Genomic DNA, 27,991 nt, shown 5'->3' on the forward strand with positions numbered 1-27,991 from the left:
CCAGACCTGCCCAGGGTTGGCTCCTGGGCAAGGGGGATGAGGGAATGAGCCTGTGGCTATTCTGGTAGCTGTGAGTTATAGAGGTGTCACGTGAAGCAGAGAGCCCAGAAATGCATGTCAAATCGAACCAGTGACTAATCACGGTATTTTGGTTGTCTTATTGCCTGCCGGAGAGAGATTTATGGGCTTAGAAAATGCTGCCATAATAATCCCTGGGCACTGATTTGATCTTCAGCTGAGGCTTCCCAAGACACTGTGGAAAGAGAACAAAAAGGGGGCTCCTGTCCTAGGGGTGACGAGGTCTAAACTGGCTGGAGCTTGAAACACAAACAAGAGGAGAAAAGCTACCACTCCCTTCTCATCTGTGTCTGCTCAGAGCCACGTGCTGACAGCCGGAGAGGATCAATTTGATCTGCCTGTGGAGCAAGAAGGGTCGGGGGCCACAGCTGAGCAGACACGAAGGGCCATTTATTGGGATTGTCATCTAGCTCCCTCATCTGTCACCTGATGGCCAGCCAAGAAAGTACTCAGCACAACCACGGACTCTTCATCCTTGCACAAGTTGTGGAGGCGAGAACAGTAAGCATCATACAGCTGTTATGACATTCAGCTGTTTTTTCTATAAAGGAATGCATTGAATTCACTACAAATCTACTAACTGTCCCTCTATGCCAGGCAAGAGACTGAGTTTTTTGTTTTGTTTTTTTTTTGGTTTTGGGGTTTTTTTATTTGATTGGGCTTTTCTCTAACAACTGGAGGTCTGCTGGGCATTCAAGCAATGGCTGTTGAGTAAGGCAGCTGCTTCAATATCTAATTGCATTTTAGCTCTAATAACTCAAGGGGAAAGCATTGCATTTTCTACCATGAGCTACTTCTTGTCCTACTGTAAAGCACACTGCACTGCCGTGCTTGCCCAGTACCAGAGCCTGAGATCGGAGGGATTTCTGTGCGATATTTTGCTGAAAGTGAAAGAAAACGAGTTCCCTGCACACAAGTCCTTGTTGGCATGCTCCAGCGACTACTTCCGAGCCATGTTCAAAAGCTATACCCAAGAGTCTAAAGCCAGTGTCATTCATCTGCAAGTTGTCTCACCTACTGGTCTCCAGCACATCCTGGATTTCATTTACACATCCTTGCTGCCCCTTTCCTTTGAAAGCCTGGAGGACACTTTGGAAGCTGCAAGCTACTTGCAAGTGACGGATGCTATCAGTTTGTGCAATCAGTACTTAATAAAAAATCTTGCCTTGGAAAACTGCTGCTTCTCTGCCAATGTGGCCAGAAAGTTCTATCTGCCAGATGCCTTAGCAGCAACAGAAAAATACATCATCAATAATGTCTGGAAGCTGCTGGACTTGGATTTGTCAGGACTTCTCGAGCTGAACTTCAAGTCTTTACTAGCAGTGATTCAATCACCAGATCTCCCCATGGTGAAAGAAAGCCACCTGTTGAATCTTGTGCTGCTGTGGCTGAAGCAGGATAAATCCAGGTTGGATCACGCAAGCAGCCTTTTAGAGCACATAAGATATGGTCTCATCCCAGTGGAAGAGCTGAGAAAAACCTACACGCAGTCAGAAGTGTCCCTCTCAGCAGGTATTAAGTGCTTGATCATTAAAGCAATAAATTATCACACATCTGTATTCAAACAGCCTGTGCTGCAGGATAAGTCCACTGCGCTGAGGAACCAGAAAACTCGGATCATTCTGTTGGGGGGAGGGACAGCAAGTGAGGGGCTTGTCACTGACGTGGTGGCATTTGATGTTTACAATCACAAGTGGCGAACTCTCACACAGCTGCAGGACAGGGTGCAGAACCACAGTGTGTGCGTGGTGGGGAACTTCCTCTATGTCTTGGGTGGGGAAATAGAAAGTGGTTCCCTGGGTGACGCTAAAACTGAAAAGATCTTATTGGTTACAAACAAAGTCCATCGTTATGATCCAAGATTTAACACATGGACCCAAATCACAGGCATGCTGGAAAAGAGATGCCAGTTTTCTTGCTGTGTCTTAGGCAAGGACATCTTTGCCATTGGTGGAAGGGGTGAAGATGGATCTCTGCATTTGTCTGTAGAAGTCTATGATATCAGCAGGGACAGGTGGACGAAGGCCAGGGAATTGCCATGCAAGATACATGGCCATGCCAGTGCTGTTTGCAAGAACACTATATACATCTCTGGGGGCAAGTACTCAGCCCCAGCCAGCACAAGCAATGATGTATATTCTCTGAGCTCACTTGAAGGGCAGTGGATGAAACGAGCCCCAATGAGCATTGCTCGGTTTGGGCATCAGATGGCAACAATCAGGGAATCCATATTCACCTTTTTAGGATTATATGAACCATTCTCTGAAATAGAAAGGTACGACCCTGACCAAAACCAATGGACCCGGTTAAGACCACTGGTCTATGATCGTTTTTCCTATGGCCTGGCAGTGGTAGAGGAAACGGCTCTTCTTATTGGGGGAAAGAAATGGCAAAACTCGCTGGAAGTCTCCACGCAAGACGTGGTTGGCTACGACATTGACAATGATGGCTGGGAGGAGATCTGCAAAGCCCCTCTGCCTTGGTGTGGGCTGCAGTGTGCCGTGCTCCAGCTCTCTGAGACGGCTGATGAGCGGGACAGTGACAGCCAGCACAAGAAGCTGCCCAACTGCTGAACTCATAACACTGAGGAACATCCATCCCAGGAGATGAGCAAGCGGAGCGGTCCTGGAGAAGAAAACTGCAGTGGCACTGAATGGGAGAAAGTGGAATTTCTGCTTGGATGAGCCAAATGCTTGGTGGAAACAGGCAAGAAAATCTGGCTCCAGCACAGAAAACACTGCTAGGATTTATAGAGCCAGAAGTTGATCTCACTGAGCAGGGATGTAGCAAGCAGCATATTTAGAGGCAATCAGTGAGAATCATAATCCTTGACTTTTGAAGAGTAATACCTAGATAGAAATTAGTAGGTGTTGCAAGTCATATTTTAAATATATTAAAAAGTATAATCCAACTTTTCTGTTTTCTTAATCAGAGGTAATTTTCCCAGTTGGTAAAGTGCTATTGAGTGTTTATGCTATGGCTAAGCAAAATGAAAGCGAGCTGTATAAAGACTAGAAAATTGATGCCTACAAGAATTAGTAGCCAAGGAAAAGGTATTATTTGATATGCTACATAGTAGGCAAGAATGTCTTCGCTAACCAGCAGGAAATTACTAGACAGAAAGCACGGATTTTTTGCTATGTGGACTCAGTTACAGCCATAAGTCAAAACAGTGTTTGTTTGATAGAAGCCATTTCTCTCTCAGTGGCCTTTGTTGTAGAATGCTTTCCAGATGCTTATTTTGTGTCATTTTAAAGAGGCAATCTACTAGTACTGTACCTTTCATTTGTATCCAAACCCTATGTTAGTTTAGATGGCCAGAGCTGAATAAGTATACTTATTATCAGACTGTGAGAAGCTTGTTACAAGAGTAACAAGCTGTAACTAATGCCTTGACACTTTACCAGGGTAGCGAACCGTGTTTTATCACACCGGCTCATAATAGTAAAATTGTTCATTGCTGTTGAACTGGTACATGAGAGAATCCTGCAGTAAAAAATGTTTACTTTCATCAAACAGTAAAAAGGGGAGGGAGGTAACTGAAGGTTTTCAGAAGTCTTTATTCACTGTCTGCCTACATATGAATCAGCAGTAGCCCTTTTTGGCCATGCTGGCAGAGTTCGAACTCGGATTACAGAGGTACATAAAGGTACGTGGAGCTGTGAAATGCAGGTAAAATGGTCAGATACTACAAAATGGAGTAAATTGAATATTGAGTCATAAACGTTCATTTAAAAGCTAAATTTATTGTACTTCATTTTACAGTGTTCCCTTTCTAGGCCGAGAGTTAATACAATAAAAATATATATATAGAAGAACATTTAATACTCTTAAAAGAAGGCAGCACAATGAAGAGGACACATGTTCTTTGTCACTAGACTAGCTTAAAAAACTGTAATGTTTAATTTTCACCTTTAAAGCAATCAAGCTAACTTTACTAATGTAAAGTGCAGGCAGAATGGCTGTTGCATAGCAACAGATCTAAGTCTTCTGAACTGCCTTGGTTTTGACAAGGAATCAACTACACAATGTGCATATACATCCATCAGATATAAAGAGGTTTTCATATGAATATATTTACTTTTGGTCCAGTAAAACAATAGCAAGAGGATCTAAATGCTTGGAACAATAGCACAATCCATTTCAAGTCAAGCATTTTTTAAGAGAAATTTACAAAAACCTCACAAATTTAATATACAAGTCAGTACCCATGCAGTAAATAAATGTCCAGTTTATACAAACAATATTCTTCTAATAGTACAAATCTTACACTGAATCCAGAACTCTATACAAATGTTAATACATGATTTGTCAGCCATATAGACTTGGATATAGGATTATTGAAAATGGGCTACAGAAAGGCCACTCTTCTGTACAGTTGTGCAAAATCTGCAGAACATTTGCAATCCAAATGCAATAACAAGATAGGAAAAGAGAAAGGGGGAGAAGGAGGAAAAGAAAGAAAAAGAGAAAAGGGGAGAGAGAGAAAAAGAGAAGGAGAGGAATAAAATAAATAAAGAAAGAAGGAGAGAGAAGATAAATCTGTCCATTCTTTCCTTCATCCCTTCGTGGATATAACTGCCAGGAAATAACAGAGCTCATAAAGTTTAAAGTACATTCACTGAGCTGTACAGGCAATAGTCTAAAGTTGGTTAAGAGTACAACTCGTTGTAAAAAGTATAAAGGAGGCTTTTCCTTTTCACATGAGCATTATTAGATCATGTCACGAGTCCTAGCTTATGCAGCAAAATACCGAAGAGCAGCAGAAATATTTTATCATGCTCTGATGACTTTTCAAAAACAAGCCCATAAAAAGTAAATATGTAACTTAAGAGTTCCCTCCTACTTTTATTCCAGGCATACGCCTGATTCTAAGGAGCCATTTCCACTCGTATTCACTAGGTTGTCTCCAGCAGATCTCAAATCTCATGGAAGTTTAAAACATTTTAATTGGCTTGTGAACTCAGCAGAACCCAGAGACATCCCTTCCCCTTCAAAAGCAAACCAGAGGCTTTTTCACTCCTCAGTTATTTTTCAGGTTCTATGCTCAGCTCTGCTCTCATGATACATCTTCCCTGCATACAATACAGCCAAATTTCACAGCTCAGAAAACACATAGGAGACTACTTGAAAAATCCTATTCACTTCTTTTCTATTGTGGGAATTTTCAAAGCATCTCAGATTTGGAGCATTTCATTGGGAACCTTTTCCACTGTTGCTTTTCTGGGCAAAAGAAACGCTGCTACCAAGGATGTTCAAAGGCTACATTTTCCCTTTTGTAAAATCTGCACATTATACTGATACCTTCAGTGCAAAAGCGTCATCAATCACAGTACCTGGACTAATTTTTTCTTTTTAAATCAACCTAATGTGATCAAGAGACAACACACAATTTCGTTTTAATTATAATACAAACCATCATCCCTTTGCACTGATGGTAAACCTCAGCAACAGGCTTTAAAAAAGCACAAGAAAATTAGACCTAACCTTTTGATACCTAAATTCACATTAGTCCTTTTCTGTCTGCTGATTTTCACCCTTTTTTGTGCTAGACAAAACTGAAACATATACACTGCATTACATTTTTCCCTGTTATTTAATAAAACTCCTAGAGTTTCTCATTAAATATAAAAATTGGTTTTCTCCCACCACCAAAATAGTACCTGCACTCCAAAAATGCAATGCAATACTGGAATTATACAATATAAAATATCATTGTAAAATGACCAATAACAAAAGCTTTAGCACGTGGAACTTCCTGCATGAAGGCCACAGTCTTCCAAAAATGCTTTTAAATCCTTTTCTTTGATAGCTAAAGATCATGTTTGTTAATTCACAGAAAGTAAACACAAGCTGAGCATTGGTAGCATATAAAATATACAAATCTTCATTAAAGAAGTGGAATTGTTGACCATTGAAGGTTTACTTCACACAGCTGAGTAACATTAAAATATAATTTACTAGAGCTTTCACATATGGATATAAAAACTACTTTATGCACTTTAGTAAAGGGCTGGAGTGTAGCAAATGGGCAAAAAGAGAGACCTTTATACATGCGTTTCTATATAAGAGTGAGTGTGTGCTAAGGAGGCTATAAGGGCATCAACCTCAGATGAGCCATTAACAGAGTCCCTCGGGGTGTTGCTTTGATAGATGTCCGTGAAGAGATCGAGGTACATTTGTTTCCATTCTTGAAAGTCTCTAGATGTCAAAGCTGGATTATCCAGAACTTTATCTATAATGGCTACTTCTCCTTCCCTGGCCTGTGAGAGAAGAGGAAAAAGTAAAGAGTTAACACAAGTGATGAGTCACTGAAAATATCAATCACATGGGTGGAAGGAGAGAATGGAGGGGTGCAAACTCAAGCCACAGAGGCCCTAAAAGCACAAGGACTATGAGCTATATGACTGCTCACAAACAGGACACCCTTTCTACAGGGCGTCACACCTCACCTTGTGAGGCCAAGGCTTCCCTCGCCTTTTCCAGCACCCTCAGAAAGAGTCCCTATTCCCCCTCCTTGCCCCTTGTCCAGCCCAAGAAAAAGCAAACCCTGTACTGTTTACTATTACCTGCTTGCATTTCTCCAGATGGGTTTCACATAACACAGTGCCATCTGTTTGCTCTTGATCAGCTTCAGAAATACTGTGCGGGATGCAGACACATGGCTCCTTTGCCTGCCAGCACATCTAAGCCTTTTTACCAGGCTTCTCATGGGGGTATCTGAGAGCTACATTGCAAAGGCTTGTGTAAGGAATCCAGTGTTAATGACAACTCATCTCCACTAAAGATCTCGTGTATGTGATGGTGTGGCTGACTGCAACTGCCTGCTACCACTGCAGATGCAAAGAGAAGGCAGAAAAAGGTAAAATATAGCATAGCTGTTGGTACCTCCTTATGCATCATTGAGGCAGGGGATGTGACTGTATCATGATCACTCTCTGGTGACTACTTTATAAGAGAGTTGACAGGCAGCTAGTATGGATCAGAGTAAGCCTCAGATATACCCGTGGCCATTTCCAGTTGTTGAAAATGGTGGAAGCTGGATGCCACAGACAAAAGGCTTGGAAGCAGAGCTAACACAGGTTTCCAGCAGTAGTCCTCTGTGCAGGAATGTTATGGTCACCAGCAATCTCCCCTCTAACCTCCCTGCCACCCAGGTTTCACACTCCGCATTTCTGACTCATATCTTCCATATCCATATTATGTTAAATCTTTGTGGAGAGTGTGGTAAGGGAAAATATTAAGCCCACATTGATGGGACAGATCAGAAGCAGTATGTGGAAAAGTATTTTTCATGCTTTGCAAATAGCAGCTATTTAACACTACCTGCCAGAATACTCATTTTCAGAAATGGAGGAGCAAGCTGACAATGACCAGTGGAAATGAAATCATCTCTGCTTGAACTACCATAACCCACTTCTCACAGGTTGTGTCTGGTCCCAAACCCCTGCACTGCCATCCATATAGCTTATACTCAGTGGTAGGAGAATAGTTTTGTGTTATCACAGGGAAGAGAGCAGAGGGGTCTTTCATTAAGGGCTTAGAAGATGGGACAAGAGCTAGAAGCAGTTTGGAGGGCTGTCTCGGGCTACTTTTATGTAGGATAAAATTCAAGGAGAGTTCAGAACACCAGCTCCAACAGGCCAGTGCAACTGCCTGCATTCAGGAAGGAGAAATCAAAGGCACTGATAAAAAGCATAACTGATTAGGTAACAGCAGGAGTTACTGGTAGATATGACTACCTGCAGTATGGCAGAGGTGGAGCTCTGGGCTATAATGGAGCTAGAAACTCATCATGAGTTACCATGATGTCATTGCAAAACAAGAATGTACCACTCTACATTGTTGTTCTACACAAGAAACAGTAATTATCTGTCTTTGGCCCTTGTTGCCACTGTGTTTTCAATTATTGGTGTCATGTACTTAAGAAGGAGTTGTGCAAATCATGGTATAAACAAGAATGGCGACAGGTTTAGAAAATATGGCTCACGGACAGAGAATGAACAAATTGTTTTTGCTTGGTCCAAAAGAAAGAAGTTCCAGAGAAGCACAAAACCAGGCATCCACAAGGTCAAGAGGTTACGCTGGTTTTGGACTTCCCTTTCATTTGCAGGAAGCCATTGATGTAATGTACCTCAGGTACCAATAAATACCAACAAGACAGACAATTCAGCCTGGCAGCAAGCTGCTGATGCTGAACCAGAGCTTTTGTATGAGTGAGCCCGCCAGGGTGCAAAAGCACAGCCACAGTGTGAACCTCCTGCCACACTAACGTGTCCGAGAGTATTGTGATTTTGTTTCAGTCTCTCAGGTTTCTAGAAGTCATGTGGAAAGCCTCTGCATCTTGACTTTTTCTGCCAGCCTCCAATCCTGCAAACACTCACATACCCAGATAATAGTGCAAGGTACTTTCAAATGAGATGATTTTCAATGAGATGATATAATACAGTACAGAAAGTTAAGCATGCGTAAGATCATTTTCAGAATGGGGGCCCCACAGCATGAAAATAATATTGCTTAAATGCTTCTCTAGGTGATGGAAAACTAAATTAATTAATGTTGATAAAGCCCTCTTTGATGAAAGCTGTTACAAAATGCACTGTACAATTATCTGGTGACTTAAAACATGTCAATTTAATATAGCTAACACGGTCCCTGGGGAAATCCAGCATATTGTTTGCTGAAATCTCTATCAGGACAGAATTGAATGCTGTAACAAACAAAGGATTCTGACAAGGAGGTTAAATGAGTTGTGGTACATTTAAAATAACCATAAAAATTTTCATATCTATCATTACCACTATTTATTTAATCAATTTTACTGATTAAATACAATGATTCTACCAGCTTACACAGAAAGCAAGCACACAGTTTTGTCCTGGAACAAGCTCATCAAATAGAAAATAATCGAGTCTTGCAAGAGATACTGCTCCTTTCCAAAAGGCTGGCTTTGCTTAACTTTAGACTTCGGCAATTACAGGGTAAGTGCATTTTGGTAAATGAAAATATTCAGAGACAAAAACAGGATTAAAGTCTTCTCCAACAATTTGGTATCAAATTCTGTTAAACTAGCTAGAGGAGAACCTGACTGAGATTTAACCTGTGCAGAAATAAAAACTGATCCCCTCACTTCGACTGTTCTCCCAGGAATATTTTTCTCTGCTTTTTAAGCAGTGCTCCCCTGTGTCTCCCTTGTTTCTCACACCAGGTTCAGCCTGGACTCCAGCTGCACACAATAATCTCTGCTTACAATACAGCCCAATCCAACCCTGGGGTAGGATTTTTCCTCCCTCTTTTATCTCACCTTTAAAGTGCTTTTCAGAATTCGCAGCTGGTGCAGTTTTTCATTGACTACTGGATCGCTACATCTCTTTACAAAAGATTTCTTATATTCCAGCTTAGTGGAAATCCGGTGTTCTCCTAAAGGAGACAGGCTGGCCTGCTCCAAGGCTCTGTACAAATCTTGCAAGGAGTCTGCTGTTTTTTCCTCTATAGTTTCAACTGTAATGAGACAAAGGGAAAAACAAAAAAGGAGGAAAAAATAGAGAAAGGAACAAGGCATCATTAATGTGATTATATGAAGACCTATCAACCTTCACAAAACATTTAACAGGTTTAACTAGACCATAAGGAGAATATTTAACACCTCCTAAGTTCCAGAAAAAAGTGCTGTGACTGCTCCTTCTTGCTATTGCCTTCAGAGGAAAGGGATAAAAAATTTCAAGAATGTAAAATCTTGACCCACAGAGAATGAGGGGAAAAAAAAGAAACAGTGCAAGGTGTGGTAATATTGGAGTGACTTACTGCCAGAAATAAGGTCTCTGGTATTGCAGTTAAATAGTGCTGGTGACTTCATTATTACAAGGAAAGGAAGCCCTGGAAGCATCCTGCTAAGGAAGCTATCAGAGATCAGATCTTGTCCCGAAAATGACAATAATGGCACTCAAGATTATGCTTGTGAAGGCGGTTTTGGAATGACATGTAATTTTCCTTTCTAGAAAAGTCCACTTATTTTTGATAGTCTCTAGTGTTGTTCAATAGTCAGTACTGTTGTCACTTGTGGTGGTTTTTAACTCTGCTATTACCTGAAGGTTCGGCAGCAGACTAGAGACTGGATATGATTGCACATTCATGACCTGGCAGCATGGCAAACCAAATCAGAGCTGTTTGCACCATAGTTTGGTTTTTAAAAATGAACAATGCATTTACTATACAAAATATGCAAAAATATATAAATGTAAGAAATATTTATTTATTGTAGGTTTAAAAATATTTTTTCTAACTAGTACTTGAAGGATTTTAAAGGAAAAATAAAAAAGAAATGCTTTGCTTCTCTAAAAGCAAAACAAAGCAAAAGCTGGGGATGAAGTGTTACTCTGATATGAGCATCTGAAATGCTTAATTTAGAAAACATCAAATCACTTCAGCTTCTCATACACTGTTTCCCTAGAGGAAACTGTTTAATAATTCCATACAAACTTTGCAAGTGCCAGGATTAGCAGAGTGGTGACTAGGAGAAGCCAGGGCAGCCTTGGGGAGCAACCAGCCAGTGGGACAGGTAGCTCTGTCCCTGCTGCCCCTTGCATGCTGACACAAGTGCTCATGTAACAGACACTGCCTGTGCATGGCCTTCTGGTTGTTTCCAGAGCCCCTGGGATCCTCTCACCCAGTCTTGGCTTTCACACTGGTGTACGTTTTTCTGGTTCAAGGTGCCTGTGTCCTCAGGATGCTTTCATGAAAGCTCTTGTAGGAAGGTTGTTTGATTTTAGCATTAATTTTACACTGTGACTGACCCTGCACCGAGACACAGTCATTTCCACTGGCTGAAAGTTTAGCACATACTGAAGTACGTTTAAGTAAAGAACCTCAGCATCCTCAGGTGATTAGAGGTTTTTTTATTGATCACCAAAAGAGAAAACAATTCGTGTTTAGAAGTAATATTTCTAGCCCACCAGGAGCTACCTGAGGCAACATCCCATTCGAGCCCATACTATGCAGTATGGCATAGTATACTATACCTCAGGCTCAGCAAGAAGTCCAGAAACCCAAATCTCCTCACCCCATCACAAGAAGTGTTTGCATTTGTATAGATCTTTATATAATCCAAGAATTGTGTGATCAGCAACTGATCTAGCTGTATCTCTCATCAGTTTATTAATTTGGTAGTTGTTTTTAAAGAACTCATTTTAATTTTTTTTCAAAAGAGATATAGAAGAGATATAGAAGAAAAGTTGGAGAATTTTTATCGATGGAAGTGTTGTGGGCCTGTACAGATCTCCCTAAATTCTCCTATTGTGTGCTACCCTGTGGGCAAGCTGTGTTCATCACTGTCAGTGGTGGCCAGGACTGAAAGGAAAAGAGAAATTATATGCATTTCTCTTTCTTGTCAATTTCTTTCTTATTAAGCCACCTAATGTGCTAAAGGGCAAAACATTCAGTAGCTGAATACTTAAAGAGTGGTTAAAATCTCCTGTGGTCTTGATTTTTATGCTTTTTTAAAAAGTCCACGCAGCACTGGATCAGAAGTTTGGGATCTCTATCAGTTCATATCGCTGAACACTGATGTGATTTGCTAAAGGGCAATGGAAGAAAACCCTTCTCAGGGAGTATTTTACATCTGTTGCTCTCTCTCTCATCTTTTGTTATGCAAGGCAAAAGAGATCTTTCCTCAGGTGCCTCTTCCCCAGCAACAGAGCAAAGGTTGTACACTCAGAGGGTTAGTACAGGGATGGCTTGCTGAAGCCATCTGACTCCATGCACCTGCACTCTGACTCCATGCTACCTGCATTCACTTTGCTAGAGTGATATGGAGCCTGGAGTGGCAACCAGCCACCACATCCAGGCTTGCCATCAAAAACCCATGGCTTCCTAAAAAGGAAAAGGAAGGAAAAAGCTCCACACCAAGGTGAAGGACAGCATTTGAGTTCATCCCTAAGGTTCAGTCCTGGATGACAAGTGCCTTTAATAAATCTGGATAGCAACATGTCCCCTGTGGGTCTAAACTCCTTGCTGGGGGGCTTGTCCTGCCCTCTCTCCCCACACTGCTAGCCTGGGGATCTGCATGGCTGGTGCTCCTCAGGGCTCACCTCCTGGGGCAGGCAGCCACCACTCAACATGGCCTCAGAGGGACTGTGTACAGCGGACTTGTAACCCCGTCCCAGATGAGAACAGCTCTGAAACTGCACAGGAAGAGGTACAGGACTCTGGGGGCAGGAGACAGGCTGAGTTAGGCAGCAGAACACTGACAGAGGGTCTTTGGAATGCATCAGAACAGCCACTCAGCTGGGGCTGCCATCCCAGACCCCATCACTGCCTGAGTCATGTAGCTATGAGCAGCAAGTCAAAAAGGGAACAGGATTTGCTAAAAAGGAAACAGGAGGGAAGAAAAACAGCAGATGCCTTAAATTCCTTGCTGCTGCTGAGGCTGGGGAAGCTTTAAAGAGGGCAAGACATTGCCTTGTTCCACCCAAGGTGAGGGAGAGGGCAGTGGGTATCATGCAAAACACATCCCAAGCCCTTAATATTTTCCAGATAAACACTGAAGGTGGTGGTGCTGCTGCTCTCAATGGCTCTCAGTAGGCGGGGAATGAGATTACGAGCACATCTTTCCTCCCTCAGCCTTCTGCTAGAGCCTTTGATTGATTTCCTGTAGGTGTTGGTGAAACCCTTGGCACCATAAAGCATCTGATGTATTCTGCTAGATATAGGGCTGAGCTTAAAACATGTTTTCTTTTTTTAAATTGGTGGGTTTGTATGCAAGCCATGCTATTACAGCAGGGCTGTCTCGTTAAGGAAGAATAAGGCCTCTGTTAATGTCTTGTTTAAGTAGAAAATGTGGCCTGATAGGATTTGCAGATGACCTCAGAACAGCAGCCAACGCAGCAGTTGTTTTTCACCCTCACTTGGCTGCTGAGTCACAAGTTGCATCTTTCCTGTTCCTCAGAATACACTGCTGGGTTGCTGTTTCCACACACTGCTGAAAAGAAAGGTCTCTTCTCTGAAGCAGTAATTTTATCCCCAGTGCCACCCAAACCTGAACAACTCTAACTCTGGAGCAGAAATAAAGCTGCACAAACTCTGCAACACATAGGATCTAAATTCAGAACCATATCTCCCAAATGCAAGAATACACTGGCACTACGCTTGGTAACAATGAAGCTCCTGCTGTCTCCAAGTAAATGCAAAGACATTTGCATTAAATTCAGGAGATAAAGAATACATGTAAATGTCATTATATTCCATTATTCTGCTTTCCATAGGAGAAGTTTCTGAACTTTTTGTACTTTGTCCTCACTTCTTAGAATGCAGTAAATGTTTGTATCTACTTTTAAATTTTCTCAGGAGAGAGAGATGGAGATTATGGCTGAGTGGGTGAAACTCTGGTGAGGAATGGTTTGGGTTCTTGGCATTCAGGAAAAACTGGTGGGATTTCTTACAGTGGGTTGTCATTTGTTGTTGAAAAGAGCATGCACTGAGCTCTGTGATGTACTAAGTGTTATCACCTCCTGGTTCCATTTTTCCATTATTTCCCTCTTATAAACCAAGATCTTAAGAGCAACAAATAAGAGTACCACACACTTGACAATAAAGGGACCAGAGAGAAACAGTTAACGTTGGTATTTACATGGATCAAGGGATGGCTACTCTGTATAAAATTATGATTCAGGAAGATGGTACTGAATTAGAACCATGGAGAAGGTCACCACTGCAACCCAGTTGGCCAACACATTGCTCTCTGGACTTAGAGAATCTCTAGGCACACAATTCTCATAAATCTGCTCTATATATATGGAATAACCTCTAGCAATTTTCAGAGGAGGTCCCTGCGCTCCTGTGATTCACTTTCCCTGTAAAAGCTCAAGCCACCAAAATCTTGCATGGTTTTCTTCTTTCAGTGAGGCACCAGAGGAGTCAGCGATTTCGCCTGGGGCTATGAGCACACAGAACTGCCCATGCAAGGATAGTGCCACGCAGTTAATCACAAATTTTGTCTCCCATTCTGCTGACCAGGTCATATTTTTCAAGGATCAAAGCTTTCCATTGGGGGCCCTTTGGACTTTGCTGGTGCCTCCAGACACCTCCCAGGCTCCATCTTGTTGCCTTTAGACTTCTCACCCTGACTGGTGGACACCACTGCCACCCTGATGGCATTCTCCATTTTCCTGCTATCCTCTTTTTTGCTTGATAGCTTTACAGCTTAGTGACGCACTTTCCTTCACAGCTCCTCTCATGCACGCCCACTCCTCTCCTCACAATTAGCCCTGCATTTGAACAAAAGTACCACCCTCGGCAAATCCCCAGAAAGCCAAGCTGCTGCGAAGTCTGTGACAGGGAGTGAACAAGGCATAGTCAGACTGAAATCCCCATGCTCCACTGAAATTTAAACACCCACTTTCACTCCTTTCAGTGAGTTCACTCTGTCTGGCAAACAAACCAGCTAAACTCAGCTTTCCCAGATCTTAGAGAGGCAATGTTGTTAGAATATCTAAAGAATCACTAATTACATTAATTAACAGCTACCATGTTATTTCCCCCCTTCAGATCCCAAAGATTTCCTTCCAGTTTGAGAGCTACACCTTTATGCTTCACCTTTTGTGCAGGGGAGATATCAACATGAAGTGTCCCAGAGACTTTCTGCAAGTGGCAGTAAATGTTCCACCAAAGCAAAGAGCATTTCAGGCCTCTGGGAAATGGTCTCAAACTAGATAAACCACTGTGCTGGAATGCACAAATATCTGTGTTTTCTTTTTTTCTTTGCCTTCTTTACCTTGATGTGTCTGTGTTGGGAACAGAGAAGTTGGTCTGCCACAAGTTAACTAATATTTGATATAATCCAACAAAGCATTTTGTAATCTTCCTATGCCATAGAATGTCGTCTCTGCCATAGAATGTCGTCTCTGCCATGTCTAACAAAGGGTCCATGAAAACTTGCCTGGTTTTACTGGTAGGTTGGTAGAGCAGCAGACACGTCTGCTGACACTTTGGGAAGGGGGGAGCCTCCTGTGACAAGCTTTCCATCCTGAACCCAGGATGTGCATGAGGGGGGAGGGCAGAAGATGTACCATGGTCACAGCATGTAACAGCCTGGCTGGGCTTGTAAGCCCCAGGGTACAGTTAGGAGAGAGACAGAAGGAATCCCCCTACGTTTAAGGTGAAAGAGTAGAAGGATGGAAGTACAGTGGATGTGGCTTTTAGCTGTGTTGCAGGAAAGTGGAGAAAAGAAATCCTCCAAAGAAGTAGTTGTTGGTTTCTCAGTGCAAGGTTCAAATCCATGTGTGCTGCTGTTCAGGCTAATCTTTAAGAGTCCAAACTGTGCAAGAGGGAGACATACTCAAATGCTTATAAAGCAAGGATCCAGGAATTAGTAATTTTTTACACTATTTGGATGGCTGGTTGGCAGACTGAGCTAGGTATTTCCCTTCCCCCACCAACTACAAGCTAAAAGGAACAAAATGGTGAAATCAGTGAAAGGCTTACAAGGAGGTGGTGTCTCCACAGCTGTGTGATGTGTATGAGGTCACCCCTGCACAGGTATGGAGGGAGCCACAGTGACATAGGAACTCAGCTCCTGGTAGGAAAATGTTACCAGCCACATCCCTAATTACCGGGAAAAGGAAGAAGCACCACTGTGTTTAAACTTGACGTGGTACATCAGGCAGGAGGTGCAACAAAATGCAGGTCTTCATGGAAACAGCTGCTAATCATCTGCTCTGGGTAATATAGAGCAGATTTCCTCATTAAAGTACAAATTGCAAGCTGTGCCATCTACTGAGTCACATTAAAATCAAGGCCTGATTGAACATGTGATTACACCTGTGCACATATATATGTATGTCTATATATACACACGCGTATATTAATGCTTTCCACAAGTGAAGGAAAGTTTAAGCAAGCTGAATTAAAGCTGGGGGCTTCTTGTGCAGCGCTTGGTCTTTGCAATCCTTCTCTCAGGTATTGCTTCCCTTTGCCTGCCCTTTTCTGATTCGTATAGTCCTCTATCCTTTCTGGCCCTGTATATGTGAAAGTGCAGGATTTTTCCCAAAGTCTTGAGTCAAAGAAGGGAGGAGTGGTGGTTAAAAACAAGGTTTGATCCATGCGTTTGGTGAAATATTAGTGGCTAGAGGAGCATTAAATTTTGTATTTATTATTTTGTATTTATTTAACATATGTATTAAATCTGCATTTTATACTATCCTTTCCTCTAAAGGGGAAGTATTTTTGGATTACCAGGATAGCTGGTTTCTATTCTCTCCTATTACATAAACCTGCAGGCAAAAAAAGATATTCCCCAGGGATGGTGTTTACTGAAAGCATCAACACAACAGAGCCCTGCAACACGCTGGAGTTTTCTACCCAAAGGTATGAGGCTGCTTCTTCTCTCACATGTATGAGCATAAATTGATTTCTTGAAATAAAGTGAACTGTGCAGGCAAGTGGAAAACTCATCTCCCACAGGACAGATATCTGAGGGTATTTTCCACTATAACCAGGTTCAATCAGAAGCAGTTAGGTACCATAACCACTTTTAAAAGATCCAGCCCTAGCTTCTCTAAGGCCTGACAGATGCTAAACCTTTGTTGTGGCACCAATGGTCTAATTCTTTTTGTGAACTATTTATGGCACTAGCAGTTTTCCTTTTGGATCAGTAGATCCCAGTGAATCTTTCTTCCACTGAAGTCACTTTTCTGGTGATGTCTGAAGGACAAGCTGCCTACACCTTGTCACAGCCTTGTGAGCCCCCCACTGCCCTGCAGGCTGTAGTGTGAGCTGGCAGGCTGAAGCATGTTCAACCTCCACCCTTCATGCTGGTCTTGCTGTAAGTCTCACACTCAACCACTTCTCTTCCATTTTCCACACCACTGGAATTGTTTAGTAAAACCAGCTGACACTAAACTCAGCATTAGGAAAAATCCTCCATGTCTCTCCCTTGCAGACCTGCATTCTTGAGCTGGCAGTAACATTTAGCCATTTTCAGCATCCACTTAGCAATGAAGTACAGGCTAATGGGTTAATATGTTATTGAGAAGGGAAAACGCAGGGAATAATTAGCTCATTCTGTTTGTGCTCCCTCTTGACAGCTCTTACACACCTCAAATGAGCATCAGCAGTAGCTCCCTCTTGGCTCCCAGCCCTGTTGTTTCATGGGGTTATATTGGTGTGCTGTGATTTCAGAGAGGGCATAAGAATGAAGTAACTCCAAAGCTTCCCAAAGTAACAGGGAATTCTGATCAATGGCAGAACTTTTTGGCAGTAGTGTTATAATTGCATCTATTTTGGTTTTGGACATGGTACTCTACTCATTAGGTTGCCTACGAAGGCACCAGTTTAACCTTTATTCGCTGACCTGATTTTAGTGACTCTTTGGGAGAACTTTACACAACGAAATAGGATATTCTGACATTTTTCTGTGCCACACATTGATGTAAGTGCTGTTTAACTTTACAACAATCTACCAATGCTGAAGTGAAACGAACAGATCAATTACATTTTGATGGTACACTCCCTCCCCCCAGCCCCCCCACCCCCGAGCCCTGCCGTTCAGGAACAATGAAAAGTTTGTATTTATGAGGTAAGCCAGGAGCTGGAGCAAACTGGGTAAACTGCCATACATCTGGGGATGCTGTGACTTTTAAGCAGGATGAGGAGGTCCCTAAGAATAAAATCTCACAAGCAATATAGGGAAGCAGTTACTCCTTTGGGAAAATGTTTTGGTTGTTTTTTTGGTTTTTTTTTCACAAACCTAAGCTGTTACAGCACTTGAAGTTGTGAAAGGTTAAATGACAAACGATACTGACCCAGCAACATTACTCACCAGTCAGAATCAAGCCACAGTCACGCTCAACAGCAATGCCTGTCGAGGTTTATGGGACTGACACCTGAAAGCAAGCCTGAATGGAAGGGGTAACACCCACCCAGAAAATGAACTCTTGCTTCAGGCTACATCTGAACTTGCTAATTTGTATGAAAATGTAGAACCAGTAGTGAAGTTTTCAAAAACACTTGCATCACTTAGGAATTGCAATCCTACTTTCAATATGAAAGAAACATGGAGAATTAGTGTGGGGCACATGGGTGGGGGGCAGATTCATTTAATTGCCATCTCAGTTACCTCTGTAACACACTGAGATCTGTTGGGGAAGCACCTCCGGAGGCATTTTGGAAAGGGGCCTGAAATACTTCCCAAAAGGCTATCCCAGAAGATATCATATTTATTCAGATATTCAGATTTATTATTGAATATATAATTGCACATGTTATGATAGCTGCACTGACGAGATTCCAGCCTAATTAATTGCACCCTGATTTACATGTTATTTTTGTAGGGTACGACACTGCCAAATATTAAGCACTCCCTGTCAGCTGCTGAATGCCCATCACACCACCATGGTCTGTAAGCACTGCAGAGAGTTCAAAGCTTTTCAGAGCAGAAGCTCTGTGACGAGAGAAATGCAATAATACTTTGTGGCTTCTCTAGACATTATTCACGTCATCAGATGTCATAATGAACTTGTGAACACGTAGGGCACCTCAACGTAAAGTGCTCTCTCAAAACCGGCGCGAGAGTGGTCACAGCAGAAAGCTTCATTCCCCATCCATTGGGCAGAATGTGTTCACCACAAAAGAAACAAGAGAAAGGAAACGAACATCAGCCCTGACAGACAATGGTTACGCAAATGCAAGACTGAAAATTTGCTGGCTTATTTCCTTTATTAAGCCCAAAATAACACCTTTAAAAAATCCTGACTTCATGAATAGATCAAATGCCTTCATTAAAGAAACATTTACTGCCATTTTCTATACTTTATTTTAAGGCATACAGAAAAATATTTAACAAATGTGTATGCAATTAAATGCCGGGGACTGCTAATTACAGCCCTTCTGAATGCCTCTGCAAAACAAAGATACTCAATACAATACGTTAGAAAGGGTGGGGAAAAGAAAGAGAGGAAGCTGAAGACAATCTAATACGCATTAGCGCAGATATATGCTGGCCTTTGGCTACGAGCAGCAAATAAGCCATCAGTGTAACCCCAAATGGCAGCCAAAGGACATTTTAGAATCACATCTTTGCTTCTGCTTCTCTAATTCATTTCCAAAACATTTCACCTCTAACTAATTATGGACTTTAATGACAGAATGTAAAGGACTGGCTGGGGTTGCAGGCCATTCAAACAAGGCTTTAATGACATATCCTTCAGGTTGCAGAATCCTTATATACTTAGCAGTGATTTATCATCCCTGGCAGAGGCAGGTACTTCAAAGGCAACCTTATATAAAAAATAAATTCTGCCTTTGCCAAGCACTGGAAAGAGCACTAAATTAAATTTTAAAATCAATTCCTACAGACAAGAGAGTCATAAAAACTCCGTGGGTTTGTCTATCTGGCCAACAGGCAAAAATTTATGACAGTTCAGTTTTGTAATCAATAATAGCAATACAGTGTATGCTTCTGATTAGAAAAAATTAAAGATGCCAAAACAACATTGCTAAATATTTAGGCTGATTTGTGACAGTCCCATTGAGCAGAAACATAAAACATGCATTTTGATGAATCTCCAACTAGTTTATGTCATACTATGCTTTTTATTTTTTCAAAAAAGAATATTAAAACTATTATAAGCTTTGTCACCTGCTATAAGGCAGAATGAAGTAATTTTATTCACTGCACATTTCCTGTTTGTGAGGCAAAAAAGCATAATTTACTTCTTTATAAAAGGGAAATATATATAACTATATATATATATAATTTTATTGGTATTAACATAATGCAATACCATACATTGAGCAAACAGAAAGAAAACATTTCAAAATACATTTTTTAAAAGTATCTCCCCGTAAGATAGTATGAAATATCAAGTAATTAGCATTAACATTATTACAATACACCCTTAGCCAAATATATTAAGGAAAATTCACATTCTAACCACAGAGATAGAGGCAAACATCAACCCATAGGGGACTCAGAACATAATGATAAATACAATATCTGAATCTACTTCGAGTGACATCCAGACAAATACTGGCCCCAAAACAGCCCTCTGGAGTCTGGGTGTTATACAGAGAATACTTTGTGCCTGCTTGGCCAGGCAGCATCACTCACATGTTTAAGTCCTAGAAGATAAAGAGGAACTGAAGAGTTTAAGTGCAGAGTCTAATAAATCTCAGCGTGAGGTATCTTCTCCGTCATCATCCAAACGAGTGCCAGTGTACCCTCTGGTAATTCATTACAAACCATTAGATAAATGCAAGTCTCCAAAAGGTCTGTACATACCTCCACTTGACAGAATACACTTAGTTTAGCATGACACAGTAAGGTGACTTCCTTCACTAATGTGAAGTACGCTTAAATAACACGACTCTGTCTGGTTGGCCTGAATGGGTTCACTGGAGTTCAGTACAAGCAACAGGATTTTACAGTTACCATGGCTGAATCCCTCTTTAATTCCTTGAGGTGTGCAGAACAAAACTGAGTGACATCAAAGCCCTTCCCCTGCCAAGACCCTCTTCCCCTTCCGTTCTCCCGTGCGGGGGGCAGTATTTTCTGCAAATGTGCTCCATGTAGACTGGATCTGACTTTGTGCCTAGTCCCATTGTGGAAAGGGTGCATTCTTCAAAAGACTGGCCATGCCCTTTGACACCTTCCTGGAGGCCTCATATTCAGGCATGTGGTTGTCTATGCTTTAACAGGTCTGTTCTCTGTTATAAACATCAGAGTTATTCAGGAAGAACTGACTTTCTGAACGGAGGCCATTAGGTTTCTTGCAAGAGGCCGAAGTTGAATCTCCGTCGTGCCAATTCTCTAATGATAAGTTTATCAACCTTTGAGTCCAATCGGTTCAGTGCCAAGAGATGTGGATCCCATTTGACATGGAGAGGTGCTATCAACTCTCGCAGTGTATTAGCCTAATATGATAAAGCAGTGATACAATATGTTGAAAGATCTGTGATGTGCCATTATTTCCATATCATATTAGTAAATTAGAAATACTACCATGCAAACAAGAGCAAACAGCAAATCTGGCATACAGTAGCAGCACTACAGAGCCTTTCTAATCTGCATGCAGCTATGCTCATGAGGACAGAGACATGGCACTGTTCTGCTATTACACCTCACTCCATTAAAATATCCATCCCTGATGCAAAAGAGGTATTTAGGGTAGAAAGTTATATAATCACTTTTTGTAGATATGCTTTAAAAAAGAAAAAAGAAAATAACATAACAAAGACCAATTAAAAAACCCCAAAACAAACAACCCACAAATAAAACAAGAGAACAATACACATCCTAACCAACTTGGGTTGGTTTTATCCATGTTGAAGACACATTAGCTCATTTGGAAGCACTGGGAAAGGGTCACTTGAATGAGGAGAATGGAAGCAAAGAATGTGCCCCAAATCCACCAAACGTTCTACAAACACAGAAAAATATCCTGGTGGTAACTTATGCGTGAGCTATAAAAAGAGGTGGCACAACACAATCTGGCTCCTTTCGTTCTCCTAGCTGACAGTCCAGCGTTGTGCAACGTTGGGTGGAGGATAAGATACAGAGCTAGGAGATCATGTGATTTTGCAACCACACTGACATTACATACTTCCATAAGCTAGGGCTTGAGAACTCGAGAATCTTTGTGGACCTGTGTTAGCAAAGAAAAGAGAAAGAGAGAGGTGGAATAAACAGCATACAGCTAAGTTGTTTACTTAGAGTTTCTGTATGGATATGCAGTCTCTGCATACAGGCAATTTCAAAAGCCAGGCTGCTCTCAGTTCATTCCCTATTCTACTGTCTACCACACTAAATTGTAATACAAAAATGAAACTCCATGGATCTTGAAATCCATTGCCTTTTTAGTTCCCAGATATGAAAAGCTGAGGGATGTTTTGTTGTTATAAAAAAAACACTTTGGGAAAGAGTTCAACTGTGCATAATGTAAAGATGTACAAATTCAATCCAATTTAACTGGTGAGAGTTGTTCAACCTTTGTTAAAAAGAATTTTTTTCCAAAAGGCAAGATGAAAAGGAAGGAAAATATGAAGCATTGCCATTTGTATACTTGAGCATATCACAAAAGGTCTAGCAAGCAGAAAAGAAATGTCTCAGTGACAGAAAGCACAAGGTAGAAAGAATCCCAGATGGAAACATTGGTGCCATTTACTCCACCCACGGCAGCAATTGGAAAATGAGTTTCCAGAGAGGCAGAGGGTGAGCAATGCTATATGGAACTCAAAGCGAGTTCAACCTCTCCTCTCTTGCTGAGATTTCCTGGGGCTCTGCACGTCAACAAGGAGAGGAAGAAGAAGAAGGGTGAGGAAAACAGTTTATATAACTAAATTCTAAGTACAGCAGTCAAGAGAAACTTCTACATAACCTATTGTTTAAAATAAAAAACATTTGATTCTACAACCAAAATGAAAGACACAAACCCAACCCCCAAAACCAAAATCCAGCCCCCAAAAAAACAAAAGGTCAAACCAGCACATTTCAGGATTCATGGGACCGAGGAAAGGGAGACTTTGCAGAGTACAAAAGGGAATGTTTTTCACATTTCATCCTGTTTTATACAAAGAACAGTCATAGCATAGCTATGAAAATATGAGTCTTGGATTTGTTTGGAAAAAGGCACTAAGTGAAAGAGGATACTACTGCCTCACAGGTATGAATTTTGCAGCTTTAGGAGATCCTATCATCTCACGGCTGTTGTTCATATAACTTCAAAGATTCAGAAAGTTTGGTTTCAAAGGTCAGGCTTTGGCAAAAGAAACTTCCCTTTTTGTGAAATAAGGTGGCTATGAAATAAAAGAAGATTAGTAAGTTAAGGCAAGGGCATTACCTAGCAGATGTCTATACTCTTCTACACGCCCTGTTGAGGCTGGCTGGGACACGTCCTCTGTGTCTGTGGAAGAACTGTGCTGTGTTCAACAGATGGTGGGACAGAACTTGTTTTATATACCTAAATTTTGCATGAGGAGAGTATTTCTGAAAAAAACTGCTAGTAAGACACTTTTGTAAAGACTATTTAGTAATATAGCTAAGGCCTGATGATACAGGCCTATCATCAAACACTGGTAATTTTTTGTTGTCCCAGTTTGGATTAGTCACTGTCCATGAACAACCTTTCATTAGGACCTCTTAAGATAAGTGGTAGCATACACTGTCCTATTTATCTGAAGGTGAATATAATTATCAAGCACTAGGGAGCCTTTTCCAAAGAGATCTTCGATATTACTTACTGATAGTAACTAAGAGTTTAGAAATTCTGCTTTTTAGTAGCAAAATTATTTTTCCTTATCCTTATAAACCCCACATTTTCCTTCTGTATCACTAGCATTAGCAAAATGATTTATGTAAAAAATCTCCAGCATATATTTTTGTTTCTAGATAAGGTGATTTTTTTTTTTAATTTGTTTTAAAGGAGAACAAATACAATTAACAAAGAACGAGCAACGTGCTTTTGGATGAATACTTATTGACACTACAAGTTATGAAACTCACAAGACTTGCAAACATTTTGAAAAATAAACTGACTGCCATTCACATACAAAAATGAACACGACCCTGTGTTCACCCTGAATACAGTAAAGTGAAACTCTGCATTTATCAACCAAATCATGTTTGTATTATGAGAAGAGTTTTACAGCAAATGGCTTCCCCAGAGTGGTTACAGAAACAAAACTGCCTGCTGTAAATCTCTGCCTATTTCTTCAGCTGATGTGGTCATGGAAGATGTGAGGAATCTTATGTCTGAGCAAACCTGTAGCAGTGGGAGGTACTTTACCCATCTAAAGTGGTGAAGACAGAATGTATCAGGGCTGGGACCAACCCACCAAGCAGGAGCAAAGGCAGCTTTCCAGGCCTTTCCAGGCATGCCACCAAGTGTCAAAAGTAAAGGGGAGGAGAAAGTCCTCACCTGAGAGAAATGTTTGAGGGTCACAATCAGTAAGGTCTCAAAATGGTTCTCACACAAGAAGTCCTATATAAACAAAGGGGCACAGAATATGATACAACTAACTCTTTTTCTCTTCGAGACCTATTTATCAATAATAACGGCACATCACCAGTCACTATTGAGAAGGCAACACATTAAGGTTTTCACTTTGATGTGTTTTTTAATAAAATGCATAACATCTTACTGCTGCCATTTAAGAGTACACTTTCTTATGAAGGTTCACATTATATATTTTGCCTAAACAGAGTACAAGGCATCTGGCATGTTTATGATAACTTTCCTTTTTAAAGAAGGGCTAGGTTGAAACTTTGGAAATTGGTACTTAAGTTTTAGAAAAGGAAATTTCAGGCTTCCCATCTAGAGCGGCAATCAGTAAAACGTTAACTGCCTTTTGAAGATCTATCCTTTCCTTCACTTGTATATTAATCTGTGTATATATTTCTACATCTGTCTATATATTCATGAGAGTAAAACTTTGACTGGAAACTCTTACCTACTATCTAGTTCAATAATGAAGCATATCTAGTTATGTATATTCCCCTACATGTAAATTCTGTGTGTGAGTAATCAGGCTCTGAACATGAATGAATGCAAACAACAGTGGGAAAAAGAAAACCTTCCCCATTTATCACAAACTGCTACCTGGTTGCTTCTGTTAGAAGCCCATTGGCAGACACATCTTCTTCCTTACCAAGGAAATGGCTCAATGCTATTTGGCACAGAGTCTTTGGGAGGAATGCTGGCAGATCTGCAATCTGTCTATTGCTCAATGGTGGGAAGCTCCTACCATTTCCAGGACTGCTCAGGTCTGGGACAGATGCCACGCAGAGATGAAAAGGAGCTGGTACAGAGGGTTTTGATGACACATCCAGTACAGCCTCCTGACTCTATACTCCAAAGCAGCACCTCTTCCTGTAAGAAGTCCATTAGGTGTGCAAGCAGTAGCAGGAGTCACTCAGTACTTCTCTGGAGACTGAGTCACTGCACTAAAGGGTACTAAATCCAACGATGATAATACAGGAATATGCTGTCTACAAATAGCAAGTTTCAGCTTTTCCAACATCACAGTATATGCTTTAGTGTCCCTCCTGTCCCCATTGAGGAACACCAAGAGCACAAATGTTACATGAGAAAGCATCATGGTGAGGATGGGGGATGGAGAGGACAGATGGTGGCGTCAGCCCACGCATAACCTCCAGCTTCTGCTTCTCTGCAAGTGCTGCACTCGGCCCCAGGAGAACAAGGCAGTGGGAATTACAGGACTCTGATCAGCAGGCATTTTTCCTTCCACTTACCACAGGATTTCTAAATTACAAACGTATCCTGGCTCTTCTATGCACTTCATGTAGTTGAATTTCTCATAGTTTTATACACATTCAGAGGGTGCAAGATGTAATCGGGACCTCAGTGTCCCACTGGGCAATTTATAAATTCTGAGAATGATATTAAAATTTCTGCATGTTGGCATTCTAATTGTTGGATTACATGGAGACAAGTTACATAAGCCTATAGGACAGGCCTCACCCAGGAGAACTCTGTCACATTCAAAAGAGAAGCGCATAAAGTATCTATCTAGTGGTTGAGCTTCCTTTCAATCCAGTTCTTAGTACTGCTCTCTGTCCTGCCAAGGGCAGCATAAAGGGTATCCAGAGGCTCTAAGGAAATCCCTGTCACCACAACTGGTGATTCTTGTATGCAAGGGAATCCTGCTTTACAAAGTGTGTGTGGTGAATGAATGGAAACACCCTGTGATGCTGCAGGAAGGGCTACCTGTAAAAACAGCCACCCTTTGAAACTGCCAGGTAAGAGTGCCCTTCCCCCACCCTAAGCCAGAGGATGTCCTGAGGGGTTTCTGCTGTCTGGACCAGTCATGTACCTGGAGAAGGCTCCCATGGGCAAGCTTTAGCATGACCCAGAGCTGTTCTGCAGTGGATATATTCCCAGCACTTTGCTACTCACTCCCCCTTCAGTTTGCATAAGTACCTTTCATCAAAATATCATCACCAAACAAAGAAAATATTAGCACCTTTACAGCCTGGAAAACACTGACTGTCATGTAATTGATCTCTGTTCTCATCCCATGACAGCAACCTCCCTCCTACCGAGTGACTGCTCAAGCTGCTCAGTTGGCTGTGTCCTCTGCTATTTTCTTCAGTAGCTACACTGTCTTTTTTACTTTCCTCTCCTCTGCAGTCTTGTACATGAACAAGAATTACATTTCTCTTTCATGCATCACAAACATCGAAACCCAAACCTTTATTTTTTTCCCCTGTCAAACAGAAACATCTCATACCAAACAGTTCCCTTTAGTTCTCTACTTGTTAAAAATGGAGGTTTGGCTTCAATTTACAAATAAATATAGAAAGTAGCATAGATAAAGGGAAACAAAGTAAAATAAGACTCATTTGCAACACTCCATCTCAAAAAGCAGTACTGAAAAAGGCAGAGGAGGGCAGATAGGATTATTGGTGGTGCAAAGGGGTTTTCCTGCAAGGACTGTGTAGTCCAGGACCAATCAAGACTTTTTCTCCTCTATAAACAAGGGGGATATACCAGAGGTCTGTATAATTATGAGCACATACTTGTAGAGAAAAGTTGATTATTGCCTCTTTAAGTAACAGAAACATCTGAAAGTTTGTGTGGCAAATTCAAAACTAACTAGAAGAGATGCTTGTCTCTTCAGCATTAAAATGTGCAACTACTTCTTGCCACATGATAGAGCTCAAAGTACACCTGAGTTCAAAATCGATAAAGCTACAAGCAAGGCACCTTTAACTCTCCCCTAGAAACATGGTTTGAGGCACAGTTCATGGCAGGCTAACTGGGTTAGCTGGAATGTGGGGTTCATGGCTCTTTAGGGCAATCATTTGTGCTTGCAGGCGATTTTTTAAAACTGAAATAACTCAGAGTCTGAGATCTGATACAGAACTACACAAATCAATGTTTTGGACAATCCTTACTAAGCCCACATCTGCTGTGCAGAATGGAAATATTAGGTTGCAAAATGCAGTAGTAAAATAACAAGCTCAGTGAATTTTTAATTTTGCAAGGATTTGTTGTTTTCAGAAGTAAATACCCCTCTTAAAGAAGGTGTGTATCTGGTGGCAATAAGCTTACTAATTTTCCTGTATAATGCCAGGACATGCTATCAGTACAATCAGCTATTCTGAAGAGGCTTTACAGCATTAGATTTGTCACTGATGCTTTTGTGATTTGCAGTGACTGAATATACATTCATCTTTCTCAATATCTTTTATTCCAGGAATATAGGTAAAGAGGTTATGGAGAAATTATCCTGCTACAACAAAATGGAATTAGGCTGTAAATTTATCTTCATTTATGTAATGTTTTTCATAACTAGGGGAAAAGAAGAATAGAAAACAACATTGCTTCTGAAAAGTAGACCCAAAAAAATAACTTCAAAATACATGAAGATCATACTACCTTTTACAGTGCCCTCAATTTTATGTGATATCTTAAAGACTTTACCGTGGTTACAGAGTAACGACAAAGTTCAATGTATATGATATAACACATCTATTCAACAACTCAATGGAAAAAGAAGAATTTCTCAATTTAAGTTTCTTACGAAAAAGTACATGAGAAGGTAAGAATGGGCAAGTATTTATCTGTTTTGGTTACATTATGGTGTGACAGGCACTGTATCAGCACAACTGCTGGTGATGAAAAAATGTTGGTGACCATTATTCACACACTTCTTCGTGAACTATAAAGTACAGTAAGTGCATGGTCAGCTTAAGCTGAAGGTTTTGTGAGAGAATGTTAATAGTTAATGACTTAAAAAAATTGTGGAGGCACCAAGGTGCTATGCTTAAGTCAGGCTTTGAGGCCAATAACAGACAAATTCTGCCTTTTATCATGGTAATTGTTGTCCCTTACTCAACTCTGCTCAGTTGTAAAACTTCCCTCCCCCCCCCCCCCCCCCCCCCCCCCCCCCCCCCCCCCCC

General features: G+C 41.2%; 2 protein-coding genes and 1 long non-coding RNA gene across 8 annotated transcripts in view; 2 read left to right on the forward strand and 1 right to left on the reverse strand.

Annotated features, from left to right (window-relative positions):
• The first annotated feature begins 18 nt into the window (after window positions 1–18).
• KLHL34 (kelch like family member 34) lies at window positions 19–3,261 on the forward strand. Its single transcript, XM_027637486.1, has one exon. The coding sequence runs from the start codon at window positions 864–866 to the stop codon at window positions 2,649–2,651; it is 1,788 nt and encodes a 595-aa protein (XP_027493287.1). The 5' UTR covers window positions 19–863; the 3' UTR covers window positions 2,652–3,261.
• Window positions 3,262–3,302: 41 nt separating this feature from the next.
• LOC113944439 lies at window positions 3,303–11,509 on the forward strand. Its single transcript, XR_003526683.1, has 2 exons — window positions 3,303–3,727; window positions 11,291–11,509. It is a non-coding gene; the product is annotated as an uncharacterized LOC113944439 (long non-coding RNA).
• Window positions 3,805–27,991, reverse strand: part of CNKSR2 (connector enhancer of kinase suppressor of Ras 2) — a 206,728-nt gene continuing 182,541 nt past the window's right edge. For 3 of the 6 annotated variants that reach the window (XM_027637456.1, XM_027637448.1, XM_027637431.1), the window contains one exon: window positions 18,768–21,713. In XM_027637456.1, coding sequence (XP_027493257.1) covers window positions 21,664–21,713 — 50 coding nt within the window. In that variant the 3' untranslated portion in view covers window positions 18,768–21,663. Of the gene's footprint in view, window positions 6,342–9,382; window positions 9,580–18,767; window positions 21,714–27,991 lie in introns of those variants that run through there. The other 3 variants (XM_027637473.1, XM_027637464.1, XM_027637440.1) reach the window with 2 other exon arrangements.

Source organism: Corapipo altera, unplaced genomic scaffold (genome assembly GCF_003945725.1).
Source record: "Corapipo altera isolate COAL_440 unplaced genomic scaffold, ASM394572v1 0, whole genome shotgun sequence".
Taxonomy (NCBI): Eukaryota; Metazoa; Chordata; class Aves; order Passeriformes; family Pipridae; genus Corapipo; species Corapipo altera.